The following is a 27,124-nucleotide window of genomic DNA, read 5'->3' as shown; positions in this document are numbered from 1 at the left end:
TTAAACATAGAAACAGTTAAAACACTGAATTCACTAAACACATGCATGGTCAGTATCAACCACACTCAAACCCCAACATGGAGGAAACGTAATAAGTGCTTGACCTTCATGTGTTCACGCTTCTTTCTCTTCAATCATCAGGAGCCATCTTTTGGCATTGAAATGCACGTTCCTCTCTCAGAACAAATACAGACAAACTCAACAAAAACAACAACGTTTGATCCCCAAGATAAAACTAACAACATAAACGTTATGATACGGTTAATAAGGGCTACATTTCTCATGTGGGTGTGTGTGTGTGTGTATGTGTGTGTGTGTGTGTGTGTGTGTGTGTGTATCTGACTGACCATACATATAGTCCATCAACAACAACGACACTACCCCCCTCCCCCCTCCACCAGCACCACTCTCTCACCAGGAGAGGTGGATTCTGAGATGGCTAACAGACTCAGTTGTGTTTCTTCACTGAACCGTCCGTCGTTGTGCTGTGGTGGTTGTCTGGCGGGCTGAAGTCAGGGCAGAACCCATTGGTCTGGGGCTTGGCGTTGGGCGTGATGTTGGACTGGTGAGGGCAGCCATTCAGGCCTGTATTGTCTGTGGACAGGTAGTCCTCACTGAAGTTTGGTTGCTGCTCTGCAAAGCTCCTGAACTTGTCTGTTACAACCACAGGAGGGTGCCAGACACAACGGTAAGGTTATTCCAAGCAAGTTAAATGCAGTGACACGCCATTAAAAAAAACAAGGAAACAAGTACAAATTTACAAAGATAGGCACACTCCTAATATTTACAAATGAAATAAAAAAATAACTAGAGATTACAGAAACAACGTAACTTTGACATATTATTTGTTGCGTTCCAAAATCATCCCACACGAATACTCCAAGAGCAGCTAAACTGAAGGGGGCAGTACAAGCTAAGACATGTTGTTTCTTACCGAAGGTCAGTTTCCCTGTGTCCTCTGTGTCGATAGCAGTGAAGAGACGTGAGACGTTAAGGTCAGCTACTCCTAGCGCTGTCTTTAGGATGCAGGCCAACTCAGCCTCTGTGATCGCACCGTCCTCCTCCGCCTCAAACATCTGGGATATATGCAAATAATAACCAACACACATTAGATGACACGATGACCCTGACCCCTTCATATCTCACTCACACCCGTTGAGCCAGCTGGCGCTCAGACCATAATTTCATAACTACACACACTCTACAACTCACACCATAGGTCATTAGGACGTCTTCTCAAATGGAGAACATCAGAAATATCAGTGGTTGTAAGCCCTCTAAAAGCCCCCTGACAGAGCATGAAACCAGAGCTGGAGCAGAACATACCTTGAAGGCCAGTTTCATGGTCTCCATAGTTTTAGCAGGTCTGCATACAACAGATAAGGCGATGACATATTCTCTGATGTCTATCATGTTGTCTTCCTGCTGGAGAAGAAGAGAGAAAAACAGAGTGAGAGTGGAAATGCACTGGTTAGAAATAATCTAGCAAAGCACATATCTAAATGTAATATCTCATATCTAAATCTGTATTTCAATTTTAAAATACACAATATAGGGGTAACATATTTTTCTGTTTTCTGAGTTTTTAGAAGTTGACCTACATGTAACGTAGGCCTTCAAAGCTCCTAATGGGATGATGATATATTCAGTGTGTTTCCTAACCTCGTTGAAGAGAGAGAAGAGGTCTCTGAGCATGTCTGACACAGGGACATCTAGGTAATGGGCAAAGTCTTCCAGACGCAGCTTCTCTCCCTCCATCTTCCTGGCTCTATTCCCAAACTCCTGAAGTCCCTTCTCCACGTTCTGGGGCTTCAACCTGACCAGGTAAAATCAACTCATTAATACAGAGTCCCTACATTCTGGGGCTTCAACCTGACCAGGTAACATCAACACATTAATACAGAGTCTCTACATTCTGGTGTTCAACCTGACCAGGTAACATCAACACATTAATACAGAGTCTCTACATTCTGGGGTTCAACCTGACCAGGTAACATCAACACATTAATACAGAGTCTCTACATTCTGGGGTTCAACCTGACCAGGTAACATCAACACATTAATACAGAGTCTCTACATTCTGGGGTTCAACCTGACCAGTTAACATCAACACATGAATACAGAGTCCCTACATTCTGGGGTTCAACCTGACCAGGTAACATCAACACATTAATACAGAGTCTCTACATTCTGGGGTTCAACCTGACCAGGTAACATCAACACATTATTACAGAGTCTCTACATTCTGGGGTTCAACCTGACCAGGTAACATCAACACAATAATACAGAGTCTCTACATTCTGGGGTTCAACCTGACCAGGTAACATCAACACATTAATACAGAGTCTCTACATTCTGGGGTTCAACCTGACCAGGTAACATCAACACAATAATACAGAGTCTCTACATTCTGGGGTTCAACCTGACCAGGTAACATCAACACATTAATACAGAGCCTGCTGCACAGTTAAGACAAACACATTCATGCAAAACCAGCTTCAACCGGCTTCAACCTGCGCAATTACCATAAACACAATAACTCTAAGACTGCATATTCACACCGTCATGTAAGCACAAAATCAGCTGCAACACGACACACTAACACAAGACAAAAACACACAAATATACACAGTTCAAATAGACACACACACACAACCTGCACATTGACACCAACGCTTTTTACACATCCTAGGATGAATATGTTGTGTTTTAATATAGGCCCATCACTATGACATTGAGTTAGGGTCAGTAGGATTTCTTATCCAAAGTAATGTAGTAACCTGTTTTTTACCAGACTCCTTACTTAGCCAGATAGCTAGTCATCTGAACTCATTACAAAGCTCACGGCCCTGGGTCTGAACTCCTCTCTATGCTATTGGGTCCTGGACTTCCTGACAGGCTGCCCCCAGGTGGTGAAGGTAGGCAACATTACCTCCTCGACACTGATTCTCAACACGGGGGCCCCCACAAGGGTGTGTCCTCAGTCCCCTCCTGTATTCTCTGTATACCCACGACTGCGTGGCCTCACACAGTTCCAACTCCATCATCAAGTTCGCTGATGACACGACAGTAGTAGGCCTGATTACCAACAACAACGAGACGGACTACAGAGAGGAGGTAGGCACTCTGAAGGCGTGGTGCCAGGTAAACAACCTCTCCCCTCAACGTTAGCAAAACAAAAGAGCTGATTGTGGACTTCAGGAGGAACCAGGCTGGAAACACGCCCCCATCTTCATCAATAGGGACGCCGTGGAAATGGTCAATAACTTCAAATTCCTCTGCGTACACATCTCAGAGAAGCTGAAATGGTGTAACCACACGGACACCGTAGTGAAGAAGGCACGACGGCAACTCTTCAACCTCAGTATGCTGAAGAAATTCGGCCTGTCCCCGAGGGCGCTCACAGTGTTCTACAGGAGCACCATCAAGAGAATACTGTCAGGCTGCATCACAGCCTGGTGCGGCAACTCCACTGCTGCGGACCGCAAGGCTCTTCAGAGGGCGATACATGCAGACGAACGCACCATTGGGTGCACACTGCTTGCCCTACAGGACACCTACAACACCAGGTGTCACAGGAAGGCCAAGAAGATCATCAGGGACCCCAGCTATGCCCTGTTCTCCCCTTTTGATTCACTCAGACGCGAGCAGTACAGGAGCATCATGGCAAAAACTGTCAGACTGGCCAATAGTTTCTACCCCCAGACCATCAGGCAGCTGAATAGCCACCACTAGTCAGCTACGTCCTTCCCCCTCCTACCCCCCCTATGGTCCTCCAACCCACCCTCAACAGTCTTTACTCTGCCTCCACCCCAATGGACATGTATTTATTGATCACTGCTACAGTTATGATGTATATAGCGCTGTTTCTGTTGTTGTTTTATTACCATTTTCATTATTTTATTTCACTCAGTCCTGCAAGTTGGAGCTCCAAGCCTAAGATTTTCACTGTACCCTGCAATCACACCTGGCACCCTGTACTGTACATGTGACTATTAAACACTCTGAATCTGAACTCACCAACTCTGGTCTAAACTAGTTCCCCAGCATATTCACTTCATGCATTGACATGAACTGACTGAATTGAAGCCCGATTTGAAGCTTGAATTAAAGCCTGAATTGAAGCATGAATTGACCACAACTCACCCCAGTCTCCGGACCAGCTTGGCGAACTCCAGCAGGCAGGTGTCAACAGGGAGTCTGAGTTGACCCTCAGCCATGGCCAGCTGACAGTCTTCAAAGGAGTAGTCAGTGACGGGGATGTCCAGGGCCCTGGAGAGGAAGGATAGAGTATTAAACAGAGTGTTAACTAGAATACAGTATGATATACAGTCCTCAAATGAGTAGTCCAGTGTTTCCAGAACCAGTCCTCAGCTGTTTCAGATATTTGATCTATTCCAACACTTGCACACCTGATTAAACTAGTCAAATAATCAGCAAGTCCTTGATTTGTTGAATCGGGGGCTTAGTGTTGGAATATATCAAATATGTGGAATAGCTGAGGGTCACAAGGACCGGTTCTGGGAAACACTGGAGTAGTCTGTGTTGAGGCCATCTAGAGACCTGAGGAACAGTAGACAGACTAGAGCACGAAGAGAGAGTTAACCAGTAGTCTGTTATGGGGCCATCTAGAGCCCTGAGGAACAGGAGACAGTTAGACTAGAGTATGAGGAGAGAGTTAACCAGTAGTCTGTGATGGGGCCATCTAGAGAGCTAAGGAACAGTAGACAGTTAGACTAGAGCATGAGGAGAGAGTTAACCAGTAGTCTGTGATGGGGCCATCTAGAGCCCTGAGGAACAGTAGACAAACTAGAGCATGAAGAGCGAGTTAACCAGAAGTCTGTGATGGGGCCATCTAGAGCCCTGAGGAACAGTAGACAAACTAGAGCATGAAGAGAGAGTTAACCAGAAGTCTGTGATGGGGCCATCTAGAGCCCTGAGGAACAGTAGACAGACTAGAGCATGAAGAGAGAGTTAACCAGTAGTCTGTGATGGGGCCATCTAGAGCCCTGAGGAACAGTACACAGACTAGAGCATGAGGAGAGAGTTAACCAGTAGTCTGTGATGGGGTCATCTAGAGACCTGAGGAACAGTAGACAGACTAGAGCATGAAGAGAGAGTTAACCAGTAGTCTGTGATGGGGCCATCTAGAGCCCTTGGGAACAGTAGACAGACTAGAGCATGAAGAGAGAGTTAACCAGTAGTCTGTGATGGGGCCATCTAGAGCCCTGAGGAACAGTAGACAGACTAGAGCATGAGGAGAGAGTTAACCAGTAGTCTGTGATGGGGCCATCTAGAGCCCTGAGGAACAGTAGACAGTTAGACTAGAGCATGAGGAGAGTAAACTAGGAGATAATATAACTTACTGTACACACACACACACATTTATTGTGTACCCACACACTTAAATAATGTACACCCATGCACGCAAATACTGTACACTCATATACACACTTCAGTACACCCGTTTACTAATGCAAAGAATACTGTACGTACAAGTACACGCCCATACAATGTGAACCAACAAACCATATCAGAAGCTGTTGAACTTAAATATACACCACCCACACACATTAGACTAAAATACTTGAGTGTCCTCCTGTCTCTAGGCTTGTGTTTCTAAGCATGGCAGCCTCAGCCTGAGGTATCTTGCAGGCCCTGTGAAGGCCCATGGGAGGCCATGCTACACTGAGTGTGTCTGTGTGTCTCAGGACTCACTTGGCCATCAGGCGCCTGACGTTGTGAGCAAACAGAGCAGGGTTGTTCTTCTCCTCTTCTGATGGAGTGTAGACGGGAAGGAACTGAGGTGAGAAGAACAGACAGAAAGAAACGAGGGATGTCACTCTTCTAGACATACTGTAATTACAGTCTATTGGTACAGCCAAGTGAAGCCTGGCTGTCAGAAGAAGAACAGGTGTTCTGCTGTGAGCCTGAAGTATTTTCAGAAAGGTAAAATTTTCCCACTGGTTGGCCTGGGCTGAGGTCCTCTAACTGGGCTAAGAGCAAGGGACAGAGCAGTGTAACTAGGGCAAGGGACAGAGCAGTGGAACTAGGGCAAGGGACAGAGCAGTGGAACTAGGGCAAGGGACAGAGCAGTGGAACTAGGGCAAGGGACAGAGCAGTGGAACTAGGGCAAGGGACAGACCAGTGGAACTAGGGCAAGGGACAGAGCAGTGGAACTAGGGCAAGGGACAGACCAGTGGAACTAGGGCAAGGGACAGAGCAGTGGAACTAGGGCAAGGGACAGAGCAGTGGAACTAGGGCAAGGGACAGACCAGTGGAACTAGGAGCAAGGGACAGAGCAGTGGAACTAGGGCAAGGGACAGAGCAGTGGAACTAGGAGCAAGGGACAATAAATAGGTACCACAAATAATATCCTGATATTATCACTTACAATTTAGGAATTGGAGCTTTTGTGTGTGACACTGTAGAAGTAAAGTACTACACTATATATACACATCAGTATGTGGACACCCCTTCAAATTAGTGGATTCTGCTATTTCAGCCACACCTGTTGCTGACAGGTGTATAAAACCGAGCACACAGCCATGCAATCTCCATAGACAAACATTGGCAGTAGAATGGCCTTACTGAAGAGCTCAGTGACTTTCAACATGGCACCGTCATAGAATGCCACCTTTCCAACAAGTCAGTTCGTCAAATTTCTGTCCTGCTAGAGTTTCCCCGGTCAATTATAAGTGCTGTTACTGTGAAGTGGAAATGTTTAGGAGCAACAACGACTCAGCCGCGAAGTGGTAGGCCACACAAGCTCACTGAATGGGAAACGAGTGCTGAAATCGTCTGTCCTCGGTTGCAACACTCACTACTGAGTTCCAAATTGCCTCTGGAAGAAACGTCAGCGCAAGAACTGTTCGTCGGGAGCTTTATGAAATGGGTTTCCATGGCCGAGCAGCCGCTCACAAGCCTAAGATCTCCATGTGCAATGCCAAGCATCTGATGGAGTGGTGTAAAGCTCGCCGCCATTGGACTCTGGAGCAGTGGAAACGGGTTCTCTGGAGTGATGAATCACGCTTCACCATCTGGCAGTCCGACGGATTAATCTGGGTTTGGCGGATGCCAGGAGAACGCTACGTGCCCCATGCACAAAGCGAGGTCCATACAGAAATGGTTTGTCAAGATCGGTGTAGAAGAACTTGACTGGCCAGCACAAAGCCCTGACCTTAACCCCATCGAACACCTTTGGGATGAATTGGAAAGCCGACTGCGAGCCAGGCCTAATCGCCCAACATCAGTGCCCAACCTCACTAATGCTCTTGTGGCTGAATGGAAGCAAGTCCCCGCAGTAATGTTCCAACATCTAGTGGAAAGCCTTCCCAGAAGAGTGGAAGCTGTTAAAGCAGCAAAGGGGGGACCAACTCTCTGTTGGACACAGATACACTACATTATCAAAAGTATGTGGACACCTGCTCGAACATCTCATTCTAAAATCATGGGCATTAATTGATGACCTAAGCTACCCAAAGAGCTACAAACTGTAGCGCTGGTACATAGTACAGTACAAACTGCAGCGCTGGTACATAGTACAGTACAAACTGTAGTGCTGGTACATAGTACAGTACAAACTGTAGTGCTGGTACATAGTACAGTACAAACTGTAGCGCTGGTACATAGTACAGTACAAACTGTAGCGCTGGTACATAGTACAGTACAAACTGCAGCGCTGGTACATAGTACAGTACAAACTGTAGCGCTGGTACATAGTACAGTACAAACTGTAGTGCTGGTACATAGTACAGTACAAACTGCAGCGCTGGTACATAGTACAGTACAAACTGTAGTGCTGGTACATAGTACAGTACAAACTGCAGCGCTGGTACATAGTACAGTACAAACTGTAGTGCTGGTACATAGTACAGTACAAACTGCAGCGCTGGTACATAGTACAGTACAAACTGCAGCGCTGGTACATAGTACAGTACAAACTGTAGTGCTGGTACACAGTAGAGTACAAACTGTAGTGCTGGTACATAGTACAGTACAAACTGTAGTGCTGGTACATAGTACAGTACAAACCGCTAAAAATTAATGTATAAAATAAGTCAACTACTGTAGTATCTTTGAAGGAGTTCTTTATAAAGGTCATCACCTGTTCCGAAATGGACCTGGGGCTTTCCCACCCGGACCCGAGTTGCATAAATGTATTTATAAAATATAGAGACCCGTTCTGAACGGACCCGAGGACAACTAGACCTGTTCCTTATAGACCTGGTCGGATCCAGACCCGGTCCGGTACGAGTGGGGGAAGCAGCAGAAAAGCCATTTAAGCTACTTTATTAACCGGAGCTGATAAAGCACGAGAGGCAGAGGTGTGGCTCTCGCAGGCGGGGGAGGGGCCGTACTATGAGCGAGTGACACGGGGAGGAGGGAGGGAGAGACGCTAGACAGCAACCAACCAAGTCGACTTGCTCTATAGTAGACTAATAGCTTCCATAGCTAGGTTATTTATCATCAAATATGATTACGTAGTACCTGTCTTAACTGCATCAAACCAGGAGACGCTAGTTAAGCTAGCTAACGTTAGCTAGCTAGGCTAATTGAGGCCGCAGTGCGCTTTCTCATTCTACAGTTACACATAACAACAACTCCATTCAGAATATTAAGTAGCAGCCTGCCTGTTGGCTCTTGGTCGTTGTAGCCTATCCTTCTTCTTTAACTTTTAATTCTGTCATTTTAATTCCATCTTCCATTGATTAGATATCTCCTAACTTTTGATAAAATGTCTCTCTCTCTCTATTGCAGCAGTCACGTTTGAATCAGTCAGTTAAAATTACACATACCCGAGACCCATGACAATCATATCAGATCTGACCCAGACCTGTGACATTATTTAGAATTCTGGATCCGGACCCGCTCGGGTCCCGGATCGGGTACAGGTGGATCCATGAAGACCTGTGGTTCTTTAATCTCTCTGTCCACTAACATTTGATCAAAACAATATTCCTGATACGTGGTAGAAGCATGCAACATGCCAGCATCATCTGAGTGGTCTGCACTCACCTCAATTATGAACTCATTGTGCAGCTGGCACAGTGTGAGCCACAGGATCTTAAACCTACAACAAAAACAATGACATTGTCACATTCAGACATTGGGTTATAGTGTGCACATTGATATCATCAAGTCATAGCAAATGCCAAAACAGTTAGATCACACAGAAAAGTGTACAATTAATAAAAAGGGTACATTTCCTGAAGAAAATGTGTGTGCTTGCTTCAACCGTCTGAAAGTATGTTATATGGCAGTGGACAGAGAAGTGATAGAATAATTCTACCACCCAGAATAATAAAGTCACACAGGATGAAGTGGTGAAGGTTCTGAAGCAGTGTTCTGGAAGAGAATGATAAACAGCTCTGTTCACTGTTTCCAGTTCTGGGCTGTTTGTGACCTTCTGCTAACAGCACAGACAGTATTGTCTGTACTGTAGTGGTAGACTGACTGGGTACACAGCCAAAACAAAATCAATACCATGATGTTTTAGGAAGCAGAACAAAACACATCCCAATTCAGCCTGTGGCTTTATCCAGATAAGAAAATGTCCCTAATAACAAGGACAGCTTTCTCTCAGTCACAGTTTCCTGTATTTTGGTCATCAGTGTTCTGAGAAAACTGGACCATCCAGATTATAGACCAGGACTAATATCCTCTCAGTCCAGTACAGTAGAGGTATGACAACTGGACCAGGACTAATATCCTCTCAGTCCAGTACAGTAGAGGTATGACAACTGGACCAGGACTAATATCCTCTCAGTCCAGTACAGTAGAGGTATGACAACTGGACCAGGACTAATATGCTATCGGTCCTGTACAGTAGAGGTATGAAAACTGGACCATCCAGATTATAGAGTAGGATTAATATCCTCTTGGTCCAGTGCAGTAGAGAGACACCATTACGCCTGGCAACGGCCTGTATTTCAGGGATCAGTCATTAGTAGAATAATAAGTGGACTCACGCTCCAGGCCCCTGCCACGTCCAGGTGATGGTGTCCTGGCATGGGAGAGGAGAGACAAATAACTTACTAAGATACAACATTTGATATTTTGTTCAACATTTATTCATCCAGGTAAGAAATGTAAAAACACAAGGTCACAACAACAACAACAGCAGCCTAGATGTCTTTGTTAAATTAGTTATCAGGTATAGAGTAGTTAGTGGTTTAATTAGTTATCAGGTACATATTAGTTAGTGGTTTAATTAGTTATCAGGTATAGAGTAGTTAGTGGTTTAATTAGTTATCAGGTACAGAGTAGTTAGTGGTTTAATTAGTTATCAGGTACAGAGTAGTTAGTGGTTAAATTAGTTATCAGGTATAGAGTAGTTAGTGGTTTAATTGGTTGCCAGGTAGTTAGTGGTCACAGGGGTATAGGAGAGACTGACTGCCTGCTGTGTGGGCGGACCTGTGCAACCACCAATAGCTCTTATCCTACTGCTATGACAGGGCTGCTATGACAGGGCTGCTATGACAAGGGATGCTATGACAGGGGATGCTATGACAGGGGATGCTATGACAGGGGATGCTATGACAGGGGATGCTATGACAGGGGCTGCTATGACAGGGGATGCTATGACAGGGGATGCTATGACAGGGGATGCTATGACAGGGGATGCTATGACAGGGGATGCTATGACAGGGGATGCTATGACAGGGGATGCTATGACAGGGGATAGCTCCTGAGTGGCGCAGTGGTCTAAGGCACTGCATCGCAGTGCTAATTGTGCCACTAGAGATCCTGGTTCGAATCCAGGCTCTGTCGCCGCGACCGGGAGACTCATGGGCGGCGCACAATTGGCCCAGCGTCGTCCAGGGTAGGGGAGGGAATGGCCGGCAGGGATGTAGCTCAGTTGATAGAGCATGGCGTTTGCAACGCCAGGGTTGTGGGTTCGTTTCCCATGGGGGGCCAGTATAAAAAAAAAATATGTATTCACTAACTGTAAGTCGCTCTGGATAAGAGCGTCTGCTAAATGACTAAAATGTAAAATGTAAAAAATGGGATGCTATGACAGGGGATGTTATGACAGGGGATGCTATGACACGGGATGTTATGACAGGGGCTGCTATGACAGGGGATGTTGACATTAACTACAGGTTAGTTACATGATCATGGAATCACCATGCAGCATAAACCTATCAAAAAACACCTTGCATTATCACAAAACAAACAAAAGTGGAAGTGTAAATTGAAAGGCAAATGTGAACTTCAGATAGAAAACAGGCATCACCGATGGAGGCCTCCATGTGTCCAGATACCGTTCAGCCAAGCTGTTTACAGACAGAGCCCTAGCTCCAACACTAACACGGCCAGACCTCAGTGAAGGGCACATCAAGTCAACCCCAGGAGGTTTTCCAGGAAGTCCCCATGAAACCCTGCTCTAGGTGGGGTTAATATCACACAGCTTAGACAGACCATACACAAACCACAGAACGACTAAATCAGTTCTCTGTCCTCACAGTTATATCTGTAACAGAGATAGATTCAGAATGACAGGGCTGATGCTCTTCTCAGCAGGGAGGGTGTTTACCAACCAGCCTGGCTGCTGTGTTGTGCTGCTGCTGTGTTCTATTGTGTTGCTAGGTGTTATTGTGTTACTAGATGTTGTATTGTGTTACTGGGTGTTATTGTGTTGCTAGATGTTGTATTGTGTTGCTAGATAATGTATTGTGTTGCTAGATAATGTATTGTGTTGCTAGGTGTTGTATTGTGTTGCTAGGTGTTGTATTGTGTTGCTAGGTGTTGTATTGTGTTGCTAGGTTAATTGTGTTGCTTGATGTTGTGTTGTGTTGCTAGATTTGTATTGTGTTGCTAGGTGTTGTATTGTGTTGCTAGGTGTTGTATTGTGTTGCTAGGTGTTCTATTGTTTGCCTAGGTGTTGTATTGTGTTGCTAGATGTTGTATTGTGTTGCTTGGTTTTTTGTGTAGCTAGATGTTGTCTTGTGTTGCTAGATAATGTATTGTATTGCTAGGTGTTGTATTGTATTGCTATGTGTTATATTGTGTTGCTAGGTGTTGTATTGTGTTGCTAGGTGTTGTATTGTGTTGCTAGGTTAATTGTGTTGCTTGATGTTGTGTTGTGTTGCTAGATGTTGTATTGTGTTGCTAGGTGTTTTATTGTGTTGCTAGGTGTTGTATTGTGTTGCTAGATATTGTATTGTGTTGCTACAGTGCCATGCAAATGTATTCATCCCCCTTGGCGTTTTTCCTATTTTGTTGCATTACAACCTGTAATTTACATGGATTTTTATTTGGATTTCATGTAATGGACATACAAAAAATAGTCCAAATTGGTGAAGTGAAATTAAAAAAATTACTTGTTTCAAAAAATTATTAAAAAATAAATAACAGAAAAGTGGCACGTGCATATGAATTCACCTCCTTTGCTATGAAGCCCCTAAATAAGATCTGGTGCAACCAATTACCTTCAGAAGTCACATAATTAGTTAAATAAAGTCCACCTGTGTGCAATCTAAGTGTCACATGATCTCAGTATATACAGTATACACCTGTTCTGAAAGGCCCCAGAGTCTGCAACACCACTAAGCAAGGGGCACCACCAAGCAAGCGGCACCATGAAGACCAAGGAGCTCTCCAAACAGGTCAGGGATAAAGTTGTGGAGAAGTACAGATAAGGGTTGGGTTATAAAAAAATATCAGGCAAGGAGGGCATTCATCAGAGAGGCAACAAAGAGACCAAAGATAACCCTGAAGGAGCTGCAAAGCTCCACAGCGGAGATTGGAGTATCTGTCCATAGGACCACTTTAAGCCTTACACTCCACAGAGCTGGGCTTTATGGACGAGTGGCCAGAAAAAGCCATTGAAGGAATGATGGATGGCGCTAAATACAGGGAAATTCTTGAGGGAAACCTGTTTCAGTCTTCCAGAGATTTGAGACTGGGACGGAGGTTCACCTTCCAGGAGGACAATGACCCTAAGCATACTGCTAAAGCAAAACTTGAGTGGTTTAAGGGGAAACATTTAAATGTCTTGGAATGACCTAGTCAAAGCCCAGATCTCAATCCAATTGAGAATCTGTGGTATGACTTAAAGATTGCTGTAAACCAGCGGAACCCATCCAACTTGAAGGAGCTGGAGCAGTTTTGCCTCGAAGAATGAGCAAACATCCCAGTGGCTAGATGTGCCAAGCTTACAGAGACATACCCCAAGAGACTTGCAGCTGTAATTGCTGCAAAAGGTGGCTCTACAAAGTATTGACTTTGAGGGGGTGAATAGTTATGCAAGCTCAAGTTTTCTGTTTTTTTGTCTTATTTCTTGTTTGTTTCACAATAAGAAATATTTTGCATCTTCAAAGTGGTAGGCATGTTGTGTAAATCAAATGATACAAACCCCCAAAATATCCATTTTAATTCCAGGTTGTAAGGCAACAAAATAGGAAAAATGCCAAGGGGGCTGAATACTTTTGCAAGCCACTGTAGGTGTTGTATTGTGTAGCTAGGTGTTGTATTCTGTTCCTAGGTGTTGTATTGTGTTGCTAGGTGTTGTATTGTGTTGCTAGGTATTGTATTGAGTTGCTAGGTATTGTATTGTGTTGTGTTGCTAGGTGTTCTATTGTTTGCCTAGGTGTTGTATTGTGTTGCTTGGTGTTTTTGTGTAGCTAGATCTTGTCTTGTGTTGCTAGATAATGTATTGTATTGCTAGGTGCTGTATTGTGTTGCTAGGTGTTGTATTGTGTTGCAAGGTGTTGTATTGTGTTGCTAGGTGTTGTATTGTGTTGCTAGGTGTTGTATTGTGTTGCTAGATAATGTATTGTATTGCTAGGTGCTGTATTGTGTTGCTAGGTGTTGTATTGTGTTGCTTGGTGTTTTTGTGTAGCTAGATGTTGTATTGTGTTGCTAGATGTTGTATTGTGTTGCTAGGTGTTGTATTGTGTTGCTAGATGATTTGCTTTGTTGTGTTGTGTTTGGTTTCTTACCATTTTATTGGGGTATTTTATCACCACAGGCTGAACTGGCACCGCTGGAATAAACGCTCCTGTGTGTGACAAGACAAAACCAACACCATTACACATACTGGAGTACAGTCCACTAAACTAAGAAACTAGAATATTCTAGACCACATACAAATAAGGTATTGGAGAGCATTGGCCCACGGTGACACTAGCTAACCCAGATGTAAAATGTATGCATGCATGACTGGAAGTCGCTTTGGATAAAAGCGTCCGCTAAATGGCATATATCATCATTATTTAGATATTAATGGACATTACATTTGTTTGTTTTTTAGTCATTTAGCAGACGCTCTTATCCAGAGCGACTTAGAGTTAGTGAGTGCATACATTTTTCATACTGGCCCCCCGTGGGAAACGAACCCACAACACTTGCGTTGCAATCGCCATGCTCTACCAACTGAGCTACAGGAGGGTCATGAAGCTCCCTTTCATCTGTTTTGTCCAATCATAAGCATGCAGTCCTTTGCAGAATATGTCATGTAATCCTCTCATTGGCAGAATTAACATCTATCAGTTAGGCGGTCTGATTGAGTTGATCTGCCCGGCTCTCCCACACAGCTCCTGGGAGGTCACTTCAGACACTCGTCAATCTTTTGAACTGATGCGCAGCCAGGACACTTTAATTGTAACTGACCTAAACTAGAAACAATGTTGACTCTGTCTTATTTTCATGTAGGCTATTGTTGCTTTGATCACATCAGAAGCTTTATTTTCCCATGTGCTCTGTTATTCATGTGTTGAGGGTGCAGTTTTATTATTTCTTTCTTTTTCTCAATATATTAATTATATTTGCTGAATATTAGGAATACAGTAATAATTCTGGCATTGTTGGAAAGCTCAGTGTCTCCCCTTTTGAAGGGAATCACTGTTATTTACCCCCATCCTAAAGTTATGATTGAGAGAAAAGAGCTGTATGCCTAAATTGTTTAACCTGTAGCCATGGCTTTGTAGCCTATATGGTAAATCACGGCTGGCATTGGTTACAGTTTGCTACAATTGCAATATGCCATCTATATGAGGGGATGATGGAAGTTAAAAAAGTAAATATTAATTATTTAACGCGAAAAAATGACTGACTAAAACCACACAAAAATGGTCCAAAGTTTTAGATACAGGGCAGTATGTGGACTAGGAGATACAACATGGGTTCTGATCCAACATGTATAGCCTAGTGGTACCAGAGTCAACATGGGTTCTGATCCAACATTTATAGCCTAGTGGTACCAGAGTCAACATGGCTTCTGATCCAACATGTATAGCCTAGTGGTACCAGAGTCAACATGGCTTCTGATCCAACATGTATAGCCTAGTGGTACCAGAGTCAACATGGGTTCTGATCCAACATGTATAGCCTAGTGGTACCAGAGTCAACATGGGTTCTGATCCAACATGTATAGCCTAGTGGTACCAGAGTCAACATGGCTTCTGATACAACATGTATAGCCTAGTGGTACCAGAGTCAACATGGGTTTTGATCCAACATGTATAGCCTAGTGGTACCAGAGTCAACATGGCTTCTGATCCAACATGTATAGCCTAGTGGTACCAGAGTCAACATGGGTTCTGATCCAACATGTATAGCCTAGTGGTACCAGAGTCAACATGGGTTCTGATCCAACATTTATAGCCTAGTGGTACCAGAGTCAACATGGCTTCTGATCCAACATGTATAGCCTAGTGGTACCAGAGTCAACATGGCTTCTGATCCAACATGTATAGCCTAGTGGTACCAGAGTCAACATGGCTTCTGATCCAACATGTATAGCCTAGTGGTACCAGAGTCAACATGGGTTCTGATCCAACATTTATAGCCTAGTGGTACCAGAGTCAACATGGCTTCTGATCCAACATGTATAGCCTAGTGGTACCAGAGTCAACATGGCTTCTGATCCAACATGTATAGCCTAGTGGTACCAGAGTCAACATGGCTTCTGATCCAACATGTATAGCCTAGTGGTACCAGAGTCAACATGGCTTCTGATCCAACATGTATAGCCTAGTGGTACCAGAGTCAACATGGCTTCTGATCCAACATGTATAGCCTAGTGGTACCAGAGTCAACATGGGTTCTGATCCAACATGTATAGCCTAGTGGTACCAGAGTCATCATGGGTTCTGATCCAACATGTACAGCCTAGTGGTACCAGAGTCAACATGGGTTCTGATCCAACATGTATAGCCTAGTGGTACCACAGTAAACATGGCTTCTGGTCCAACATGTAAAGCCTAGTGGTACCAGATTCAACATGGGTTCTGATCCAACATGTATAGCCTAGTGGAACCAGAGTCAACATGGGTTCTGATCCAACATGTATAGCCTAGTGGAACCAGAGTCAACATGGGTTCTGATCCAACATGTATAGCCTAGTGGTACCAGTCAACATGGGTTCTGATCCAACATGTATAGCCTAGTGGTACCAGAGTAAACATGGCTTCTGGTCCAACATGTAAAGCCTAGTGGTACCAGATTCAACATGGGTTCTGATCCAACATGTATAGCCTAGTGGAACCAGAGTCAACATGGGTTCTGATCCAACATGTATAGCCTAGTGGAACCAGAGTCAACATGGGTTCTGATCCAACATGTATAGCCTAGTGGTACCAGTCAACATGGGTTCTGATCCAACATGTATAGCCTAGTGGTACCAGAGTCAACATGGGTTCTGATCCAACATGTACAGTGAGGGGAAAAAAGTATTTGATCCCCTGCTGATTTTGTACGTTTGCCCACTGACAAAGAAATTATCAGTCTATAATTTTAATGGTAGGTTTATTTGAACAGTGAGAGACAGAATAACAACAACAAAATCCAGAAAAACGCATGTCAAAAATGTTATAAATTGATTTGCATTTTAATGAGGGAAATAAGTATTTGACCCCTCTGCAAAATATGACTTAGTACTTGGTGGCAAAACCCTTGTTGGCAATCACAGAGGTCAGATGTTTCTTGTAGTTGGCCACCAGGTTTGCACACATCTCAGGAGGGATTTTGTTCCACTCCTCTTTGCAGATCTTCTCCAAGTCATTAAGGTTTCGAGGCTGACGTTTGGCAACTCGAACCTTCAGCTCCCTCCACAGATTTTCTATGGGATTAAGGTCTGGAGACTGGCTAGGCCACTCCAGGACCATAATGTGCTTCTTCTTGAGCCACTCGTTTGTTGCCTTGGCCGTGTGTTTTGGGTCATTGTCATGCTGGAATACCCATCCACGACCCATTTTCAACGCCCTGGCTGAGGGAAGGAGGTTCTCACCCAAGATTTGACGGTACATGGCCCTGTCCATCGTCCCTTTGATGCGGTGAAGTTGTCCTGTCCCCTTAGCAGGAAAAACACCCCCAAAGCATAATGTTTCCACCCCCATGTTTTTTATTTATTTTTATTTCACCTTTATTTAACCAGGTAAACCAGTTGAGAACAAGTTATCATTTACAACTGCGACCTGGCCAAGATAAAGCAAAGCAGTGCGATAAAAACAACAACACAGAGTTACATATGGGGTAAAACAAAACAAAGTCAAAAATACAACAGAAATACATATATATACAGTGTGTGCAAATGTAGCAAGTTATGGAGGTAAGGCAATAAATAGGCTATAGTGCAAAATAATTACAATTAGTATTAACACTGGAATGATAGATGTGCAAGAGATGATGTGCAAATAGAGATACTGGGGTACAAATGAGCAAAATAAATAACAATATAGGGATGAGGTAGTTGGGCGGGCTAATTTCAGATGGGCTGTGTACAGGTGCAGTGATCGGTAAGGTGCTCTGACAACTGATGCTTAAAGTTAGTGAGGGAGATAAGTGTCTCCAGCTTCAGAGATTTTTGCAATTTGTTCCAGTCATTGGCAGCAGAGAACTGGAAGGAATTGCGGCCAAAGGAGGTGTTGGCTTTGGGGATGACCAGTGAGATATACCTGCTGGAGCGCAGACTACGGGTGGGTGTTGCTATGGTGACCAATGAGCTAAGATAAGGCGGGGATTTGCCTAGCAGTGATTTATAGATGGCCTGGAGCCAGTGGGTTTGGCGACGAATATGTAGTGAGGACCAGCCAACAAGAGCGTACAGGTCACAGTGGTGGCTATTATATGGGGCTTTGGAGACAAAACGGATGGCACTGTGATAGACTACATCCAATTTGCTGAGTAGAGTGTTGGAGGCTATTTTGTAAATGACATCGCCGAAGTCAAGGATCGGTAGGATAGTCAGTTTTACGAGGGCATGTTTGGCAGCATGAGTGAAGGAGGCTTTGTTGCGAAATAGGAAACCGATTCTAGATTTAACTTTGGATTGGAGATTCTTAATGTGAGTCTGGAAGGAGAGTTTACAGTCTAACCAGACACCTAGATATTTGTAGTTGTCCACATACTCTAGGTCAGACCCGTCGAGAGTAGTGATTCTAGTCGGGTGGGCGGGTGTAAGCAGCGTTCGGTTGAAGAGCATGCATTTAGTTTTACTAGTGTTTAAGAGCAGTTGGAGGCTACTGAAGGAGTGTTGTATGGCATTGAAGCTCGTTTGGAGGTTTGTTAACACAGTGTCCAATGAAGGGCCAGATGTATACAAAATGGTGTCGTCTGCGTAGAGGTGGATCTGAGAGTCACCAGCAGCAAGAGCGACGTCATTGATATACACAGAGAAAAGAGTCGGCCCAAGAATTGAACCCTGTGGCACCCCCATAGACACTGCCATAGGTCCAGACAACAGGCCCTCCGATTTGACACATTGAACTCTATCTGAGAAGTAGTTGGTGAACCAGGCGAGGCAGTCATTTGAGAAACCAAGGCTATTTAGTCTGCCAATAAGAATGCGGTGGTTGACAGAGTCGAAAGCCTTGGCCAGGTCAATGAAAACGGCTGCACAGTACTGTCTATTATCGATCGCGGTTATAATATCGTTTAGGACCTTGAGCGTGGCTGAAGTGCACCCATGACCAGCTCGGAAACCGGATTGCATAGCGGAGAAGGTACGGTGGGATTCGAAATGGTCGGTGATCTGTTTGTTGACTTGGCTTTCAAAAAAATTTGAAAGGCAGGGCAGGATGGATATGGGTCTGTAACAGTTTGGATCTAGAGTGTCACCCCCTTTGAAGAGGGGGATGACCGCGGCAGCTTTCCAATCTCTGGGGATCTCAGACGTTACGAAAGAGATGTTGAACAGGCTAGTAATAGGGGTTGCGACAATTTCGGCGGCTAGTTTTAGAACGAAAGGGTCCAGATTGTCTAGCCCAGATGATTTGTAGGGGTCCAGATTTTGCAGCTCTTTCAGAACATCAGCTGTCTGGATTTGTGTGAAGGAGAAGCGGGGGGGGGGGGCATGGGCAAGTTGCAGCGGAGGGTGCAGAGCTGGTGACCAGGGTAGTGGTAGCCAGGTGGAAAGCATGGCCAGCCGTAGCAAAATGCTTGTTGAAATTCTCGATTATTGTAGATTTATCGGTGGTGATAGTGTTTCCTAGCCTCAGTGCAGTGGGCAGCTGGGAGGAAGTGCTCTTATTTTCCATGGACTTTACAGTGTCCCAAAACTTTTTGGAGTTAGTGCTACAGGATGCAAATTTCTGTTTGAAAAAGTTAGCCTTTGCTTTCCTAACTGCTTGTGTATATTGGTTCCTAACTTCCCTGAAAAGTTGCATATCGCGGGGGCTATTTGATGCTAATGCAGTACGCCACAGGATGTTTTTGTGCTGGTCAAGGGCAGTCAAGTCTGAGGAGAACCAGGGGCTATATCTGTTCTTAGTTCTGTATTTTTTGAATGGGGCATGTTTATTTAAGATTGAGAGGAAATTACGTTTAAAGAACAACCAGGCATCCTCTACTGACGGAATGAGATCTATATCCATCCAGGATACCTGGGCCAGGTCAATTAGGAAGGCCTGCTCGCTGAAGTGTTTTTGGGAGCGTTTGACAGTGATGAGGGGTGGTCGTTTGACCGCGGACCCGTTACGGACGCAGGCAATAAGGCAGTGATCGCTGAGATCCTGGTTGAAGACAGCGGAGGTGTATTTAGAGGGTAAGTTAGTCAGGATGATATCTATGAGGGTACCCATGTTTACGGATTTAGGGTTGTACCTGGTAGGTTCGTTGATAATTTGTGTGAGATTGAGGGCATCTAGTTTAGATTGTAGGATGGCCGGGGTGTTAAGCATACCCCAATTTAGGTCACCAAGCAGTACGAACTCTGAGGATAGATGGGGGGCAATCAATTCACATATGGTGTCCAGGGCACAGCTTTGACGGTGGGGATGGTGTTCTTGGGGTCATAGGCAGCATTCCTCCTCCTCCAAACACGGCAAATTGAGTTGATGCCAGAGAGCTTGATTTTAGTCTCATCTGACCACAACACTTTCACCCAGTTCTCCTCTGAATCATTCAGATGTTCATTGGCAAACTTCAGACAGTCCTGTATATGTGCTTTCTTGAGCAGGGGGACCTTGCGGGCGCTGCAGGATTTCAGTCCTTCACGGCGTAGTGTGTTACCAATTGTTTTCTTGGTGACTATGGTCCCAGCTGCCTTGAGATCATTGACAAGATCCTCCCGTGTAGTTCTGGGCTGATTCCTCACCGTTCTCATGATCATTGCAACTCCACGAGGTGAGATCTTGCATGGAGCCCCAGGCCTAGGGAGATTGATAGGTATTTTGTGTTTCTTCCATTTGCGAATAATCACACCAACTGTTGTCACCTTCTCACCAAGCTGCTTGGCGATGGTCTTGTAGCCCATTCCAGCCTTGTGTAGGTCTACAATCTTGTCCCTGACATCCTTGGAGAGCTCTTTGGTCTTGGCCATGGTGGAGAGTTTGGAATCTGATTGATTGATTGCTTCTGTGGACAGGTGTCTTTTATACAGGTAACAAGCTGAGATTAGGATCACTCCCTTTAAGAGTGTGCTCCTAATCTCAGCTCGTTACCTATATAAAAGACACCTGGGAGCCAGAAATCTTTCTGATTGAGAGGGGGTCAAATACTTATTTCCCTCATTAAAATGCAAATCAATTTATAACATTTTTGACATGCGTTTTTCTGGATTTTGTTGTTGTTATTCTGTCTCTCACTGTTCAAATAAACCTACCATTAAAATTATAGACTGATCATGTCTTTGTCAGTGGGCAAACGTACAAAATCAGCAGGGGATCAAATACTTTATTCCCTCACTGTATAGCCTAGTGGACCCAGAGTCAACATGGGTTCTGATCCAACATGTATAGCCTAGTGGTACCAGTCAACATGGGTTCTGATTCAACATGTATAGCCTAGTGGAACCAGAGTCAACATGGGTTCTGATCCAACATGTATAGCCTAGTGGTACCAGTCAACATGGGTTCTGATCCGGGCCCTTCTGTCTCTCAAACTCTCCTACCTTTGCTGTCTGTCTTCACTGTCCTATCTCAATAACATACCTGGTTTGTATGTGATAAGACAGGACCTGTTGGTGCACGTCCCCTCTGGGAAAATCATTATCTGGAGAGAGGAGAGCATTTGTAACATTATTAGACACGATGACATGGTAATGTACTAATCTAATTGGGTACATACTGAACATTGTTAGGTGGCTGTTCTCCAAATCTAGTTTGTTTGCTGAACGGCAGATCATGGTTCTTTGTTTGCTCCTAACCTCCTGCAAAATGTATGATCATATTAGAGACACATATTTCCCTCAGATTACAGAGATCCACAAAGAATTCGAAAACAAACCCAATTTTGATAAACTCCCTTATCTACTGGGTGAAAAACCACAGTGTGCCATCACAGCAGCAAGATTTGTGACCTGTTGCCACAAGAAAAGGGCAACCAGTGAAGAACAAACACCATTGTAAATACAACCCATATTTATGTTTATTTATTTTCCCATTTGTACTTTAACTATTTGCACATCATTATAACACTGTATATATACATAATATGACATTTGAAATGTATTTTTCTTTTGGAACTTCTGAGTGTAATGTTTACTGTTAATATTTATTGTTAATTTCACTTTTGTTTACTATCTACTTCACTTGCTTTGGCAATGTTAACATACGTTTCCCATGCCAATAAAGCCCTTAAATTGAAATTGAAATTGAAAGAGAGAGAGAGAGAGAAAGAGAGATCGAGAGAGAGAGAGAGAAAGAGAGAAAGAGAGAGAATGAGAGAGAGAATGAGAGAGAGAGAGAGAGATCGAGATAGAGAGAGAATGAGAGAGACAGAGAGAGAATGAGAGATCGAGAGAGAGAGAGATCGAGAGAGAGAGAGAATGAGAGAGAATGAGAGAGACAGAGAGAATGAGAGAGAATGAGAGAGACCGAGAGAATGAGAGATCGAGAGAGAGCGATCAAGAGAGATCGATCGAGAAAGAGAGAGAGAGAGAAAGAGAAAGAGAGAGAATGAGAGATCGAGAGAGATCAAGAGAGAGAGCGATCAAGAGAGAGAGATCGATCAAGAGAGATCGAAAGAGAGAGATATACAGATAGAGAGAAATACAGAGAGACAGAGCTGGAGAAAGCGAAAGAGAGATATTAAACTGTACCTGAGGCCATTCTCCTCCAGAGTGGGCTCTGCGTTTGATCTCTTCAACAGTCTTCTTACGGGAGTCCTGGTCTGACCTCGAGACAAACACTGGTCTGATGTACTTGATCAGAGCTGGAGGACAGGAGTCACACAACAGTCAGAAACATACTACTGTTGGGGCACTCCCCACAAGGTATATTAGCCAGGGTACCAGCATTCCACTCCTTGCCACTTCTTGTCATGCGAAACGTGACAAGGATTTGGAATGATAGAACAAACAGATCTAGGACCTGGTTAAAGGTATATGCTTAGCTAACATTTTCTACATATATACCTAATAGGCCTACTTGTGAAGATCTGTTAGGTTTACAGGCAGCAGTTATCTACTATTAGGGTCAGTGTTTTACCACCCCTGTCTAGTTCCCTTCATTTACAGAACTGTAACTGTTACTGTTCTGACTCAAACAACACTTCCTGAGTGAAAGTCACATAAAGGTCACTACAGGGTTCAATACAGGGTTCACTCTTAAAGAACACTTCTAGTCATGGTTTTCACTTTCACTTTCCACTGCCTTGACACAGGTCTCAATGTTCTCTATATCAGAGACTACTACGGTACTATAGACCTGGACCCTGTAGTGTTCAGCCTGTCTCTATTAGCTGGGTTAGTACTACTGTACTATAGACCTGGACCCTGTAGTGTTCAGCCTGTCTCTGGTAGCTGGGTCAGTACTACTGTACTATAGACCTGGCCCCTGTAGTGTTCAGCCTGTCTCTGGTAGCTGGGTCAGTACTACTGTACTATAGACCTGGACCCTGTAGTGTTCAGCCTGTCTCTATTAGCTGGGTTAGTACTACTATACTATAGACCTGGACCCTGTAGTGTTCAGCCTGTCTCTGGTAGCTGGGTCAGTACTACTGTACTATAGACCTGGACCCTGTAGTGTTCAGCCTGTCTCTGGTAGCTGGGTCAGTACTACTGTACTATAGACCTGGACCCTGTAGTGTTCAGCCTGTCTCTGGTAGCTGGGTCAGTACTACTGTACTATAGACCTGGACCCTGTAGTGTTCAGCCTGTCTCTGGTAGCTGGGTTAGTATAGGGCTGGGGTATAAGGCTAGGGCTGGGACTGCGACTGGGGTAAAGGCAGGGTATAGGGCTGGGGTATCTATAGGACAGGCTGAGGGATGGGGTAAAGGCTGGATATAGGGTTGGGGCATCTATAGGACTGAGGCTGAGGGATGGGGTAAAGGCTGGATATAGGGTTGGGGCGTCTATAGGACTGAGGCTGAGGGCTGGGGTAAAGGCTGAGATATTTTTATTTTTTTATTTTTTTTGGGGTCATTTAGCAGACGCTCTTATCCAGAGCGACTTACAGGAGCAATTAGGGTTAAGTGCCTTGCTCAAGGGCACATCGACAGATTTTTCACCTAGTCGGCTCGGGGATTAGAACCAGCGACCTTTCGGTTACTGGTACAACGCTCTTACCCACTAAGCTACCTGCCGCCCTATAGCTCCAGGAGAGCTATATCTAACCTATAGGGTGACGTGGGCTGGGATATCTAACCTATAGAGCGGAATAGGGCTAGGGCTTGAGTATAAGGCCAGGGGCTGAGGAATCTTGGGCTCCCGAGTGGCGCAGCGGTCTAAGGCACTGCATCTCAGTGCTTGAGGCGTCACTACAGACCCCCTGGTTCGATTCCAGGCTGTATCACAACCGGCCGTGATTGAGAGTCCCATAGGGTGGCGCACAATTGGCCCCGCGTTGTCCGGGTTTGGCCGGTGTAGGCCGTCATTGTTAAATAAAGGTTAAAATAAAAAATATATGTTATAGGTCTGAGGCTGAGGGCTGGGGCTGGGTAGCTGGTGTGATAAAGTGATTATGGTCATCGTGGTGATGTGATGTATGAGTGCTGATGTTATCCATCAATGTCTCCTCAATTATTCCTCTGTTTGTCTGTGCTATGCTGGGAGTCCCAGACAGCTAGCCTAGCTACTGCTACACTACACAGTACAGCTAGCCTAGCTACTGCTACCCTACACAGTACAGCTAGCCTAGCTACTGCTACCCTACACAGTACAGCTAGCCTAGCTACTGCTACCCTACACAGTACAGCTAGCCTAGCTACTGCTACCCTACACAGTACAGCTAGCCTAGCTACTGCTACACTACACAATACAGCTAGCCTAGCTACTGCTACACTACACAATACAGCTAGCCTAGCTACTGCTACACTACACAATACAGCTAGCCTAGCTACTGCTACCCTACACAGTACAGCTAGCCTAGCTACTGCTACCCTACACACTACAGCTAGCCTAGCTACTGCTACCCTACACAGTACAGCTAGCCTAGCTACTGCTATCCTACACAATACAGCTAGCCTAGCTACTGCTACACTACACAATACAGCTAGCCTAGCTACTGCTACCCTACACACTACAGCTAGCCTAGCTACTGCTACCCTACACACTACAGCTAGCCTAGCTACTGCTATCCTACACAGTACAGCTAGCCTAGCTACTGCTACCCTACACAATACAGCTAGCCTAGCTACTGCTACCCTACACAATACAGCTAGCCTAGCTACCCTACACCACACAGCTGGGCGTCCAGGAGAGCTATTCTAGCTAGCCTAAACTGCACAGCACAGTTATTCCTCTGTTTATCAGTGCTGGGAGCTAGCCTAGCCACTACACATCACAGCCATTAGTCCCAGGGAGCTAGCCTAGCCACTACACATCACATCCATTAGTCCCAGGGAGCTAGCCTAGCCACTACACATCACAGCCATTAGTCCCAGGGAGCTAGGCTAGCCATTACACATCACAGCCATTAGTCCCAGGGAGCTAGCCTAGCCACTACACATCACATCCATTAGTCCCAGGGAGCTAGCGTAGCCACTACACATCACAGCCATTAGTCCCAGGGAGCTAGCGTAGCCACTACACATCACAGCCATTAGTCCCAGGGAGCTAGCCTAGTCACTACACATCACAGCCATTAGTCCCAGGGAGCTAGCCTAGCCACTACACATCACAGCCATTAGTCCCAGGGAGCTAGCCTAGTCACTACACATCACAGCCATTAGTCCCAGGGAGCTAGCCTAGCCACTACACATCACATCCATTAGTCCCAGGGAGCTAGCCTAGCCACTACACATCACATCCATTAGTCCAGGGAGCTAGCCTAGCCACTACACATCACAGCCATTAGTCCCAGGGAGCTAGCGTAGCCACTACACATCACATCCATTAGTCCAGGGAGCTAGCCTAGCCACTACACATCACAGCCATTAGTCCCAGGGAGCTAGCGTAGCCACTACACATCACAGCCATTAGTCCCAGGGAGCTAGCCTAGTCACTACACATCACAGCCATTAGTCCCAGGGAGCTAGCCTAGCCACTACACATCACAGCCATTAGTCCCAGGGAGCTAGCGTAGCCACTACACATCACAGCCATTAGTCCCAGGGAGCTAGCCTAGTCACTACACATCACAGCCATTAGTCCAGGGAGCTAGCCTAGCCACTACACATCACATCCATTAGTCCAGGGAGCTAGCGTAGCCACTACACATCACAGCCATTAGTCCAGGGAGCTAGCCTAGCCACTACACATCACAGCCATTAGTCCCAGGGAGCTAGCCTAGTCACTACACATCACAGCCATTAGTCCAGGGAGCTAGCCTAGTCACTACACATCACATCCATTAGTCCAGGGAGCTAGCCTAGCCACTACACATCACAGCCATTAGTCCCAGGGAGCTAGCCTAGTCACTACACATCACAGCCATTAGTCCAGGGAGCTAGCCTAGTCACTACACATCACAGCCATTAGTCCAGGGAGCTAGCCTAGCCACTACACATCACAGCCATTAGTCCAGGGAGCTAGCCTAGCCACTACACATCACAGCCATTAGTCTCAGGGAGCTAGCCTAGTCACTACACATCACAGCCATTAGTCCAGGGAGCTAGCCTAGTCACTACACATCACAGCCATTAGTCCAGGGAGCTAGCCTAGCCACTACACATCACAGCCATTAGTCCCAGGGAGCTAGCCTAGCCACTACACATCACAGCCATTAGTCCAGGGAGCTAGCCTAGTCACTACACAGCACAGCCATTAGTCCCAGGGAGCTAGGCTAGAACTACACAGCACAGCCAACATGATTATATTACAGACTAGGCCTGCTGCTGCTGCTGAACACAATTGATGTACAAATACAATCCCTCAGCTATGCCTGGTTACCCTAAGAAGATGTTAAGGAGGTTATTAGATCCCGGCTTGACACTCGGCCAACAACACTGCAGTAAAAGGTTGAACCCACAACCCTGGCGTTGCAAGCGCCATGCTCTACCAACTGAGCTACAGGGTTGCGACAGATTTAATTGGGGTTGTGCAAGAGAGAGAGAGAAAGAAAGAGAGAGAGAGTGAGATCGAGGAAAAGAGACAGTCAGACAGAAAGAGAGTAAACTTTTGTGTAATGTTTACTGTTAATTTCTGATAGTTTATTTTACTTTTGTTTATTATCTATTTCACTAGCTGTGGCAATGTAAACTTGTTTCCCATGCCAATAAAGCCATTTGAATGAAATTGAATGAAAACAGACAGAGCGAGAGAGAGAGACAGGGACACAGACAGAGATAACAAGAGAGAGA

The 27,124-nt window shown here is 45.1% G+C and overlaps 1 protein-coding gene across 1 annotated transcript in view; it reads right to left on the bottom strand.

Moving 5' to 3' along the window:
- Positions 1-427: 427 nt before the first annotated feature.
- Positions 428-27,124, bottom strand: part of LOC311108883 (lysophosphatidylcholine acyltransferase 1) — a 123,097-nt gene continuing 96,400 nt past the window's right edge. Inside the window, exons 4-14 of the mRNA XM_084151675.1 lie at positions 22,484-22,596; positions 21,375-21,435; positions 13,947-14,005; positions 9,972-10,006; positions 9,019-9,073; positions 5,719-5,801; positions 4,147-4,272; positions 1,663-1,816; positions 1,327-1,425; positions 935-1,076; positions 428-654 (exon numbers count right to left, since the gene is read on the bottom strand). Coding sequence (XP_084007801.1) covers positions 449-654; positions 935-1,076; positions 1,327-1,425; positions 1,663-1,816; positions 4,147-4,272; positions 5,719-5,801; positions 9,019-9,073; positions 9,972-10,006; positions 13,947-14,005; positions 21,375-21,435; positions 22,484-22,596 — 1,133 coding nt within the window. The 3' untranslated portion in view covers positions 428-448. The remainder of the gene's footprint in view (positions 655-934; positions 1,077-1,326; positions 1,426-1,662; positions 1,817-4,146; positions 4,273-5,718; positions 5,802-9,018; positions 9,074-9,971; positions 10,007-13,946; positions 14,006-21,374; positions 21,436-22,483; positions 22,597-27,124) is intronic.

This window comes from Coregonus lavaretus (assembly GCF_964263955.1).
Source record: "Coregonus lavaretus genome assembly, chromosome: 3".
In the NCBI taxonomy this organism is placed as follows: Eukaryota; Metazoa; Chordata; class Actinopteri; order Salmoniformes; family Salmonidae; genus Coregonus; species Coregonus lavaretus.
This window is presented reverse-complemented; position numbering and strand designations above follow the sequence as displayed.